Source organism: Balaenoptera borealis (assembly GCF_965194805.1).
Source record: "Balaenoptera borealis genome assembly, chromosome: 12".
Taxonomy (NCBI): Eukaryota; Metazoa; Chordata; class Mammalia; order Artiodactyla; family Balaenopteridae; genus Balaenoptera; species Balaenoptera borealis.
In genome coordinates, this window is record NC_138869.1 from 74,936,889 (window position 1) to 74,949,555 (window position 12,667).

Below are 12,667 nucleotides of genomic sequence, written 5' to 3' on the forward strand. Positions count from 1 at the left end.
CGCACAAATGACGCCAGGTAAGGGAAGTTCCTTGGCTCCAGCAGCTTCCATGGGGCACCCACCCTCCATCTCATGGACTCCGTTTGGTGAATAAATGCCTTCCTTTCCCCACACCTTCCCATCCAGAGACCGAGTCATCAACTGAGAAAGTCAGAGCTGGAAGAAACCTCATTGACAGATCAAGGTTCTTGACCTTTCTTATACCATGGACACTTCAGCTGTCTGGCGAAGTATATGGGATCCCCTCTCAGAATAATCATTTTAAATGCATACAATAAAACACACAGGATTTCAGAAGAAACCATGCATTCCTTGAGCTGTAAGATTCTAGGCCATGTCTGTCATGTTTAACACAAGCTGAGGCTGGCCAAGAAGGAAACACACCTGTGATCAGCCCCCGACCCTTCGGCCTGGACCCATCATCTGTGGGCGCCTCCCTCCCTCCGAAAAACTTAGGCAATTCTGTTGCAGCTTTTCAGTCTTAATCTCCCTTTCTATCAGCCTAGGAAATGGCCCTTTGATTATCACAGAAGGAGATGAACATCGATGTCTCCACTTCCAGATGAGGAGACTGACACCCAGAGTGGTCAGGACAGGTGGGCAGGATGACCCCCCCCCTCTAATATTCAGTAGGCTTACATGACCTGCTCTGGTTAATCAGAGCTCATCCAGGGCTTCTGCGGGACCAACTGGGACATGGAGGCTCTTCTCCTTCTAGGGCTGCCCAGAGGAAAGAGGTTGTCTGAGGGTGAAGCCAAACCAAAAGAAAAATGAAACTTAGGGAAGCTAAGAAACTGAGAATGCAGGATGTTTGTGGGGCCTTTGATCTACCTGAGGCAGGTCCCCGAGTTTTCAATTACATGAGCCAACACATTACCTCTCCCTTTTTCTTTTTTTCAGCCAGTTTGAGTTGAGTTCAATTACCTGCTGACCAAGTCAGGTGCAGATTATCCCCATTTTACAGATGAGGACAACTGAGGCAGGGCAAGAGAATTAAATGACTAGCAAGTGGCAGCGTGACGATCTGAATTTTACACCTCCTGACCTTAACCGTGACTGCCTACAAGTCCAGGTGAAGGTCAGATTCATCCCTCCTTGGAGGAGTCAGATTCTTTGGCCAAGAGTTCTGCTCGTTGTTATTGTGTGCCCTCCATCTGAGGCTCAAAACAGAAAGTTCTGAGGCTCACAGTCACGAGACCACCTACCACAGTCACGGCCCTTGGAGGTACGGTCCTCCGACATACACATCTCTTTGGGCTGCCCATGTGGGGTCCCCTCTCCTTAAACTTGTAGGTAATGTTCATTCTACTTCCTCTCACCTGCATAAATGGTGCAGTTTGTCCCCAGAATCCCACAGACACCTCTGGGGAGGTGGAGCATAGGTGGGAACAGCTCAAAACCCTCCCCACCATTTCCTCCTGGCCCAGCCAGACATCTCCCTGTGTTGCCGCAGTCCCGGGCTCACCTGTAAATCAGTACCTCATCGTCGGAGCAGTTGTACTGCAGCTGGTACATCTTCACCCGGGGGGCGGACTTGCTGACCGACCACTTGACCAGGGCCGAGGTGGTGGTCACATCGGACACCAGCACAGCCCGTTCCGGGGGGCTTTTGGGAGGCTCCCCGCCCCCACTACCTCCACCTCCCCGGCTGGTCTTGCTGGAGCCAGTGATGTCCGAGAGGCGGGACTTGGGGGACGCCGTGCGGCTGGTGCTATTGCTGAGGTGTGGCAGCTGGACAATGGAGACCTCCACTGTGGCCGTGGCCTCCCCGGCGGCGTTGGCAGCGATGCAGGTGAAGGCGCCGCTGTCCTGAGACGTGGTGATGAGGATGTCCAGGGTGCCGTTGTCATACACGGCAGTCCTGGAGGAGTTCCCCACCAGGCGGTCATCGGGGGCCACCCAGTGGATGAGGGGGCTGGGGTCCCCGATGGCCTTGCACTTGAGTGTGGCCGCCTGGCCCTCCAGGACCAGCAGCTTGTGCGTGTGCTGGGTGATGAGAGGCGGTTCGCACACAAACTCCTCCTCGCGCACGTGCCAGAAGTAGCGGCCCTTGAGGCCCCCCGGGGAGCCACAAGTCTCCAGGTCATCGTCCCGCTCGAGCCTCCGCAGCCAGAGAAGCTCGCAGTTACAGTGCAGTGGGTTTCCCCCAAAACTAAAGGACAGGGGTGGAGCGAAGGGCGTGGCAGTCAGGGCAGAGGCCTGGGAGTGGGCGAAGATGGGGTCCGGGGGCAGCTTCTGCAGCCGGTTGGAGGTGAGGTCCAGGCGGGCCAGTTTCTGCAGGTCGGCGAAGGTGCCCTCGGTGATGTGGTCCAGCAGGTTGTGGTCCAGGCTCAGCTGGTGCAGGTTGACCATGCGCCGCACGGAGCCCCAGGGCAGGCCGTGGAGGTTGTTGTAGGAGAGGTCCAGATCCTCCAGCGTCAGCAGGAAGTCCTCGAAGGCCTCATCTGCGATGCCTCCCAGCTGGTTGTTGTTCACAATGAGGTGCTGCAGGTTGACCAGGCCCCGCAGCGTGTCCTCCCCGAGGCTGGGCAGCCGGTTGCTGTCGAGGTGCAGGGAGCGCAGGCTCTCGAGGTCCAGGAAGGAGAAGGGCTGGATGTGGCTGATGGTGTTCCTGGACAGTGTCAGGTCCACCAGCCCCGTCATGTTGGCGAAGTCCTGGCGGCCGATGTGGATGATAAAGTTGCCGCCCAGACGCAGCTCCACCGTCCGCCGGTCGATGTCAGGGGGTACGAAGAGCAGCCCCTTGGAGGGGCACAGGGTCCCCAGTGACTCAGACAGGTTCTGGCAGACACAGTACTTGGGGCAGGCGTCGACCACGGCAAACGCCATGCCAAACGCCAGCAGGCCACCAAGCAGGGTCTCCATGGTCTGGTCACTCAGGCCGCGGCGCCTGGAAGGGAGGGACACAAGGTCAGGGTCAGGAGGCGACTTCCTAAAGCCCTGGCCCAGAGCTTCCTCCCTCACACCCACCCCCTGCCTTGGGGAGCAGTAGAGTAGCATCTGCTCACGCAGGTGTAATCTCTTCAACCAGTCCCTCCAATACAATTCTACTTTTTCCTTTCTCCTTAGCTCTTATCACCTTGGAACAGACTATTTAATTACTTATTAATTATGTTTATGGAATATTTTCTATCTCCCTCACTAGAATGTCAGTTCCATGAGGGCAGGTACTTTTGTCTATTTTGTTAATTGCTAAAACCTGCACATCTAGCACAGTGCCTGGAACACAGTAGATGCTCAATAAATATTTGTTGGATGGATGCATGGATGGATAATTCCATACCAGTGGCTCATCTAATAATCATTGGATTTGAAACGTGTTTTATGGCTGTATTTTGAAGCGGTTTTGCCTTCTTAATCGGATTAGGCTCAGCATGAAATCAAATTGGACCAGCATTCCCTAAGAACAAGAACATGGACAAGGAGAGAGCTGTCCCTGGGAGATGCCAAGGTTAGTGGGGAACTGGCTTTGGGTAAGTTCTTCCCCATGGAGAATCCACATAGTGGGTGAATCTCTGAGAGTTCAGGGAGGTGAAGAAGGGGGTGGGATGGGAAGCCAAGGCATGGACTTCTTCTGAGCACTTAGTATGTGCTGGGTCCCCTGCCTGGACCTTCATATACATCACCTCATCTGGGCTTCAGGAACACCCTTCACAGGGAAGGGCTTATCTGTGTATATAAATGAGGACTTGTCCATGGCCTAAGAGCCTCCTTCACGTCCTTATGCAAAAGTCACCTTCTCACCAAGGTCCTACCCTCTGTGCACATCCCTCTTCCTTGCTCTGCGTTTTCTCCTTGGAATTGATCACTAAGTTACTGTATGTTTCACCTACGTGTCTTGTTATTGTTTGTCTTCTGCACTGGCAAAAAAGCCCGAAACGGTTGGGGCTTGTTTTTATTCACCACTGAATAAAAGGCCTATAGCACTGCCTATCGCACAGTAGGTGCTTTTGTGAGAATGACTATCCAGGGAAGGAAGGAACAGGGCTTTGGATCAGGTCTTTGAATCTCCAGATCTTACAGTTTCATCATTATTCCATGTGGCTCTATTTATGTAGTACTAAGAACATCAACTGAGTTGGACTTTCGGAAAATCATTGCACACTGGCTGTGTAGCATCATGCAGATCAACAGCTCTCGATTTGCCTTCTAGGAGTGCTAATTAGGGTTCTGCAAGGAAGGCTCCTAAGGCCACTGAATTGGGAAGCACAGCCCACTCTTGCTCACCCTTGCAAAAGCTCTCTATGCACTAGCAAGTTCGTAGAAGGGTTGAGAAATTCTGTGGCAGTAAAGAAATTTGAATTAATGTTTAATTCAGCATTGCTCCTTTTTTTAAGCTAAATATACTCCTATTTTTTTGCATAACAACTATTAATGCCTTGAGGAAGTAGAGCTCTATTGCTCCCAGTTTAAGGAGCACAGATGCAGACAAAACAACTGGCTGATAAAAAAAAGATACATAGTAAATTTAAAAACCTATTCCAATCAGATATGACTTTATTGTGAAGATTTGAGTTCCATCATTGTGTCTCTTTAAGGGTAAATCTCCCACCTGAAACGCTTCAGGGTGAGATTTACTTTGCATTTTATCTGTAGTGAGTGTTATTCCTGAACAGCACTGTCCAATAGAAACATAATACGAGCCACGAATATAATTTTAAATTACATATTAAATTACATTTAAATTACATGGCCATATTAAAAAAGTGAAAAGAAACATGTGAAATCAATTTTGATCATATATTTTACTTAACCCACTATATCCAAAAAATTATTTCAACATGTAATCAATACAAACAATTATGAAGGAGATGTTCAACATTCTTTTATTTGTACTAAGTCTTCAAAATCCAAGTGTATTTAACACTTAGAGCACATTTCAAGTGCTCAATAGCCTTATGCGACTATGGGCTTCCACAATGGACAGCACCGTTAGAGCAGGTGTTAGCTCAGTGTAGCCCAAGGGCCAAATCCAGCCTGCCACCTGTGTTTGTAAATAAAGTTTTATTAGAACACGGCCATGCTCATGTTTGCATATGGTCTGTGTCTTTTTTCACGCTACAATGGTGGAAGTAAGTAGTTGCAGCAGACAGAATATGGCCAGCAAAAGCCTAAAATATTTGCTGTCTTGCCCTTTACAGAAAAAGTTTGCTTACCTCTGTTCCAGAGGATTTTCTTTTCTTTACATCTTCTTCATTATGGTCACCCTCATTAAAAGCCTTTGTCAACGTGCCTATTTCCATGCAGCTCTGCTCTGAGCTCCCATGAGCAAAAGCCCACCCTTCCAGTCCCTGCTCTCACCCATCTCCTCCTTGAGGGGTACCAGCCTGCCCTGACCCAGGTCCCACAAGGCACATCCATCCCAGAGGTGTCTACATGTGGAAGCTTTTGTGCCACCTTCTCCATGCCCAAATGCATGGCCTTCTAGGTCCATACTTAGCTGGGTGCTGATAAAGCAAACAGGAATCTTTTCCATCTGCCTTGACCCTCTTCTTATGTTTAGCACAAGGACAAGTCTTTGCAAGAGCTGGTTCTGCCCATTTCTCCACTTTCTTTCTCACGACTCTTTCTTCCTTTGTTCTTCTTGCTTCGACTACGCTCAACCTCTCTCACTTATAATTGCCAGGCTTGATCTTCCTCCGGGACTTCCTCCAAGCCTTGCTCCCTTCCTGGCTTCTCCCCCGCCTCCACTCCCGCCTGACCAAGCTCCTAGTGCACCTCCAGGCTCAGCTTAAGTGGCACCTGCTCCAGGAAGCTTCTCCAAAACCTAGACCAAAACAGACCTTCCTGCTATGGGCCCCTTAGCACCCTATACTTGTCCTACGTATTGCTCACCACACTTATACAATTCCTTAATCACTTACACGTCTGTCTCCCTAGACTGGAAACTCCACAAGGCAGGGAATTTATCTACCCTGTCCACCCATCACTGTATCCCAGCACCCAGTACCACACCCGACTTGTAGTAAGTGCCCAGTCAGTATCGAATGAGTGAATGAATAAAATCTGGTGCTGAGCCAAGGGAGCTTCTGGCATTGTCACTGAGGTTCTGAGTTCTGTATCAGCTCTGTCCAGGGCTCACTTGGCTAATCAGCTGAGAAAACCATCTTCGTGGAGTGGCCTGGTCACACAGAAGCTTCAGAAGTATCTTCCGGCAGCCATCCGTGCGCTTTCAAGCATATGGCTCATTGTGGTCATAGAGTCAGGGAGGTCAGAGGTCTCTGGCCACTTCATCTGCTCAAGGAGCGGTGAGTGGTATCTCCTACACCCACTGGGGACACAGGGATAGCCACCCCCAAGGAGGTCCCCTGCTAGTTAAGCTGGAGGTGGCTGTGTGCACGCGTGCCTGTGTCTATGTGCATGTGTATGTTTATGGGGGGCGGGTAGGGTTCTGAAAGCCTCTGGCCCCTTGAGAAGGGCATCCTCCTCATGAGCTCTTGTCAGTAAACACCGCAGTTTCTAAGGCTCAGCAGCACTTTCCAACATCTTCCCATCGCTGCACACACAGGAAATGGTAATAATCATTGTCAAGTGCATCTGAGTCCAGAGCCGAGGCTGTTGGCGGCCTGTGGGGGTATCTTCCACTGTCCCTCCAGATCCTCTTTCTCCTCCCTCTCTGACCCTGCCCTGTGTCCTGGAAGGTTGACCAGCATGGGCGGCATCAGTGCGATATGGACTGACTGCCCTGTCCTACGGCATCCTTGGGCCTTTCCATCCCTGCCTCTGTCGCCTGCCCTCCGGCAGTGGCAGCAAGCAGGAACGATCCGGACACTTTGGGATGCACACCCTGCATGGGGCCCATGGTTTCAAACAGTTGTGCCCCTGTAAATTATGCTAAACAAACCACATTTAAAAAAAGAGTTTGTTGAGGATTAACAAACATCTAATGAATTCATATCTGTGACATAATAGAGCTGGGTAAATATATTTTAAGTAATCAGCATGGGAGCTTACTGACAGAGAAGTGACTATTGAATCTTAATTAAAATTGTATTCTGAGAACCGTCACTTATTACTCTTATAGCCAACAAAAAGCAGCTTAAACCCCAAGTTGGGAGGGAGGTGAGGGGAACGGGGTAGATAACAGGCAACTAGTGCACACCTAGGGGGGGTGGGGAGGATCTCTCTTTTGAGCAGAGATTTGAACAAATGCTAGAAAGAGCAACCCAGGTCCCTCTAAGCATCTCGGAATGGTGTAGGTGGTGGAGGGGACCACGGAGAGGTGGCGGATTAGGAGTAGAAGGCTGGTATCAGGAACAAAGAAGCAGATGAAAGCAGGCAGGAGGGGCCGAAGCTGAGAGAGGTGCGTGGGGATCAGAAGCGAGGCTATGAAATGGATGCTGGTATCAAATGTCAGAATCAGCCTTCATGGGAGGAATCCATCTGCAAAGGAACAAGAGCTTGTCTGCTCAGAATGTCTATGAGCCAGGACTGGGGGGGAGGGGAGGGGCGAGTCAGGGAAGTTGCCAGAGAGACCAGGCGATGAGCTGGAGAGGAACAGAAACAATCTCCCCTGGCCCTGCAGTGCCTGGGAGAATCAGCATGTCTCTGGGGGTTTACCCAGGGTAGGAACAGTTCTCCTCCCTTCCTCCCTAGGTTTCTGGACGCGGTTTTCACAACAACTCTGCGAGGCGAGTGCTGCCACTAGTCCATTAAGATGCTCTGGTGTAATTGGAAAGAGGTGTCCCCACTGGGCGTCTGGAGTCCTCCCTAGCGGAACAGCCTTGTGCAGTGAGCAACCTGATCTACCGTACCTCATGGCCTGAGTATTGCTACCCCTGTTTTTACCACCAGGAAGTGAGGTTCAAAGAGACTTGGACCTGCCCAAACTCTCCCATCTCCCCTGAGAAGAATCATGATTTGAACTCAGGATAGTCTGGCTCCAGGCTGCCCTGAGAGTAGAAGAGGCCCCTCTAGAGGCTTCCATGTGCCTGGTGTACGTAGAAACCGGCTGCCTCTACCATGAGATTGCTTAGTAACCTGTGACAACCCAGCTGTTCAACTAAATTTGGGCACTTGTGTTTCCTGCTTGGGGATGGGCCTGGAAGGAACGCTGCTGGTGTTCTCAGAAGCTGAGGCCTAATTGGCTCAGAAAGACCCACCTGTCAGGCCCGATGGTAGTGAGTCACACACATACACACGCACGCACGCACACAATTAAATATACTGGCAATGAATATAGAGTTGTGGAACTAGGCTGGTGGTTTGTAATCAGAATCTCCAGATGGGATTTTATATTTAAAACCAAAGGAAAAAAAGAACGATGAGGACAGAAAGGGGAAAACTAAGGGACACGGCAGACATGGCAGCACAAGAGGAAAGTTCCTGTTCCTTCACTTCATGTGGAAACCACAGACTTTCCTCGCCCTTCCCCCAGCCCCTGGCCCTGCCTTCCTGCCAGAACCACCTCGAGCTGTTCCAGACAGAAGAGGCAACATTTAGCAGATGGCTGGCACGATATATGTGATATCTCTCCACCCTGATTTCCATTTAAAAGATACCTTAGCAACCAGCCGAGGAGCCACCCGCCCCTGGAGCCTGTAAATCAAGTAAGATGCCTGTCTCTGCTTCAGGTAAAAAGAAATGGCCCCTCCAGGGTGCTCCAGGCCGACAGGAAAGTGTGAATTAATAAGAGGGGGAGGGGTTCGTATCTGCCAGGAGAGGCAGCCGCCTGCGTCTGCTTTCCCAGACTTGCCCTCTCAGAGTACTTGCTGCTCCCCATAAATCGCACCACTCAAGGCGAGCCCTGAAGGGACCTGCACGGGAGCCAGGGGACCGGAAAAGGAAACTTGATTTTCAGACATGGGTTTCCTGAAGGGGCTGCTTCTCTGATCTAGGAGTTGTCAGGTGGCGACCCTGCCTCCAGCCCGGTGCGTGGTTCCAGGTTGAGGCTTCCAGCCCCTGTCCTTGCCCCGTCGCCAGCACCTCCACCTCTCAGGCCCTTAGGAAGTAACAGTCTGGGGCTTCTTCTGAGGGTAAGAGAAATGAGTTAGCATCAGAGAACTGATTTTCTCCATCCCGCTCCCTGATGCTGCTTTGCACAGGAATCCTTCTAGAATCTCGAGAAAGAGGGGATGGGGGCAAGTTCAGTGGATGTGTTGGAGAGGGAGATAGCTCCTGACCACAGAGAGCTCCCAGTCTGATGGGGGGAGGCATAGCTTTTGACCACAGGCAGCTTCTATGTTGATGTTGGAGTCACAGCTTCTAGTTTGAAGGGAGAGGGAGAGACTGAGAGACAGAGACAGAGAAGGCCAGAAAGCCTGCCCTTGGAAGGTCCTAGCTCCATGGCTGCAGAAAGACACCCACACAGGATGGGCAAAAACATTCCCTGTGCCGTCCCCAGGCAAAGCCGGGGAGACAGAGGCCACATCCCAAATCCTGGGACTTCTTCATAAACTAGCTGAAAAGACTGGTCTTAGATAGCAGAGGTAACAGGAAAGAAAAGGGAAACGAAGTCTAAAACATCCAAGGGCAGAATGAGCCCACTTAGGCTCTGTTTAAACTTCTATTGTGCAAGGTAAGCAGTTGTTATCCTAAGTAAGCTATTAAGCTCAGAACTGCTTCCTGTCTGCTCAGTGACAGCACGATGCCTCCGTGTTAACACATCCACGATAGCTTTGATTGTGTTGCAGTGTAATTATGTGTTTCCCTGTTTTCTACCCTATTCACCTGGGAACCCCTTCTTGGCAGGGACTGTATTTTGTTCAGCTCTGAATACCCAGGAGTAAGCCCAGGACGTAGCACAGAGCAGGCACCAGGCACGTGTTTGATAGAGAATGAATGAATGAATGAGAGCTCCAGCATGAACAGCTGTACACCTTGGCACCTTCGACCCTGTACACGCCCTCTTACTGCAGGAGTGTGCTCGCCCCCGTCTGGGGCGGGCCAGCCAGGCTGGCGCATTCATGCCCTGGAGAACAGCCCCCCAACCAAGGCTAGTAAGGGGGGTGGAAGATAAAGACCTCAGCTTCCTCGCCGGTTGGGTGGAACGACTCGGAAGCATGTCGTGCACAGTCTCCTATGGGTCCCCAGTGAGACTGAGCCGCAGTGGCCCTTCGCACCCGCCTGCTTCTAACACACCCTGTTACTGGCTGCCTTCCCCTCCCCACGTCACCTCCCACCCCTCTTCCTCTTCCTGGGAGTCCTGCGATCACGGGCCAAATAAGCCACTTACACTCAAGTCCTTGTTTCAAGTCCACTTCTGGGGCATCCAGCCCAGGGCACGCTTCCGTACAGCTCTCGTGCTATAAGGTACCCGCTGAGCCTGGGCCACTGTGGAAACGTCAGACACGTGGGAATCAAACATGATCGGAAAGCCACGCATATCCTCGTCAATGACTAACACGAACAGGCCGCTTATCGAAGGCAAGAGACCTTAGTTCCCACACTAATGATAGGTAGTGAGAGTTGAACGGAAAGTGGCTTCTACCCAACGTATTCACAACCAGGGCCGTGGAACACTAGCCCTCTTCTGTCTTGAGACACGTGTGAGCCAGTGTGTGGATGAGCGTTCGCGTGTGAATGAGGGAGGCCCGTGTACGGATGGGCGTGGAGCACGAGTGGAGGGTGTGTGTGTGTGAGGGGGGCAGGCGTGCCTGAGTGTGCCCGGAGGCGCCTTCGTGGGTGAGCGAGGGGGCACCGCATGGATGGAGGCGGTGACTGGGGGACCCGCGGGTGCGGTGGCCGGCGGGCTGTGTGGGGGAAGGAGGGCCTGCCTGTGCGTGGAGGGTGAGAGAGGGAGGGGAGGCGAGCTGATTTGCTCAGCTTTGATGGGAACAAACGCTGTCTCGCGGCTGTGTTGTCAACTGCAAGTGCGTTACTCTCCATGGTCGCCTGTGATCCGTCCCTGCTTAGGGGACACGGACGGCCTACGGGGCTGGCAGCTCTCGGCATCGGTTCAGGCCCCGGCCTCCCGGCCGCTTTCCGCCCGTCGGCCTCCACGCCAGCCCTCAGCTGTGAGCGTGTGGGGGCTCAGCTTTCACACACACAGATCTCTGCTTCGATTCGGTCATGACTTTCAAGACTTTTCTCTGCAATAACCGCCGTTCCAAGCCTCTTTTAGATTCTATCACCCGAAGCCGCAAGCAAGCGAGGCTCCAGCTGTGGGCGGCTGGGTAGACCACCGCCTTCTTACCTCAGAGGCGGGATGCGGAGAGTGTGGATACACAGGGAGGCGTCTGCGGTGGACTCGGCCTTCCTGGTCCTTTCTGCCTCTCCCAGAGTCTTCCCCAGCAGATTCACAGCCAAGGACCCCGTCTTCGCCACTTTAGCGCTTTCACCTTCGCCTGCTCTAAACCACACAGCACCCGCCACCGAGCACCCCGGCCCCTCTCTGGTCCCCACGCGCAACGGAGCAAGCGGAGCGCGTGGTCCCCTCCAGGACCCCGATGAGGAAGGGAGAAGGGGGGTGGGTAATTCAAAGCGGCAGAAAATCCAAAACTCATTTCCACTCGGCTGGGGAATGTTCACTCTGTGATTTACTCTCCTCATTATGTTTGGCTCAGGCTAAAATTAAAATTGGCTTTTCTTCTTCACGCCAACCAGGCTACAGGCTAGGCAATGGCTGGATAGCACTGAAGTTTCGTCCAGCTAGAGAAGTTAATTATGGGTTAACATCCGACCAGGATATCAGACTTGAAGGTCAATAGAGGTAGGAGCTGGGTCTCCCCTCAGACCGGGGCTCCCCGAGGGCGGGGCCGCGTCTCCCCTCAGACCGGGGCTTCCTGAGGCAGGGCTGTGTGTCCCCTCAGATCGGGGCTCCCTGAGGACGGGCCTGCGTCTCCCCTCAGACTGGGGCTCCTTGAGGCACGGCTGCGTCTCCCCTCAGACCGGGGCTCCCCAAGGACGGGGCCGCGTCTCCCCTCAGACTGGGGCTCCCCGAGGGCGGGGCCGCGTCTCTCCTCAGACCGGGGCTCCCTGAAGACGGGGCCGCGTCTCCCCTCAGACTGGGGCTCCCCGAGGGCGGGGCCGCGTCTCTCCTCAGACCGGGGCTCCCTGAGGGCGGGGCTGTGTCTCCCTGAGGGCGGGGCCGCGTCTCCCCTCAGACCGGGGCTCCCCGAGGGCGGGGCCGCGTCTCCCCGGGGGCGGGGCCGTGGCTAGCACCTGCCCACAGTTCTTCCTGTGGGATCTGAGGCTAATATTCGCAGCGTCCTCCTGCTCCTCACAGCCCCCTCTGCTTACCCCACCGTGGGAAGCCCAGGTGGGGGCCAGGCCTCCCTGAAGCAGCCGTTCCCCGCAAGTCCGCAGCTGGGCCTCCGCAGGGGCTGCCGCCAGCGTAATATCACTGAAGCTCACAGGCTGCTCTGAGAAGGGCGATGTCTCGTTGCACAGGCCTGTGGGTACTACCCTTGCCTGTTATTATGCATCTGGCGCAACATCAAGCATGGCATATTTAATCTTGGACTCCTAGTAACACCTCTGATTATTAAAACAAAAAGAATTTAGACAATCAGATTGGCTTGATGGGAGTTTATTTGCCTGTTTGTGGGTGGCGGGGAGGGCGCTCCTGCATGGGGGACACAGTTACAGGCAAAGATTCCCATGTGGCACCTCCAAGGTCAGGTCTTTCCTTGGCCTTGAAACAGAATCCTCATCACCTGTTGGCCAACCTAGACTTACAAGGTGACACACGAAAGCAGGAAGACTTTTCAGTCGGGGCTACCTTTGC

At 53.0% G+C, this 12,667-nt stretch overlaps 1 protein-coding gene across 2 annotated transcripts in view; it reads right to left on the minus strand.

Annotated features, from left to right (window-relative positions):
• LRFN2 (leucine rich repeat and fibronectin type III domain containing 2) overlaps window positions 1-12,667 on the minus strand; it is a 188,408-nt gene that overhangs the window by 44,325 nt on the left and 131,416 nt on the right. Inside the window, exon 2 of one of the 2 annotated variants that reach the window (XM_082347817.1) lies at window positions 1,466-2,890. In XM_082347817.1, the coding sequence (XP_082203943.1) occupies window positions 1,466-2,865 (1,400 nt within the window). In that variant the 5' untranslated portion in view covers window positions 2,866-2,890. Of the gene's footprint in view, window positions 1-1,465; window positions 10,720-12,667 lie in introns of those variants that run through there. The other variant, XM_082347816.1, reaches the window with a different exon arrangement.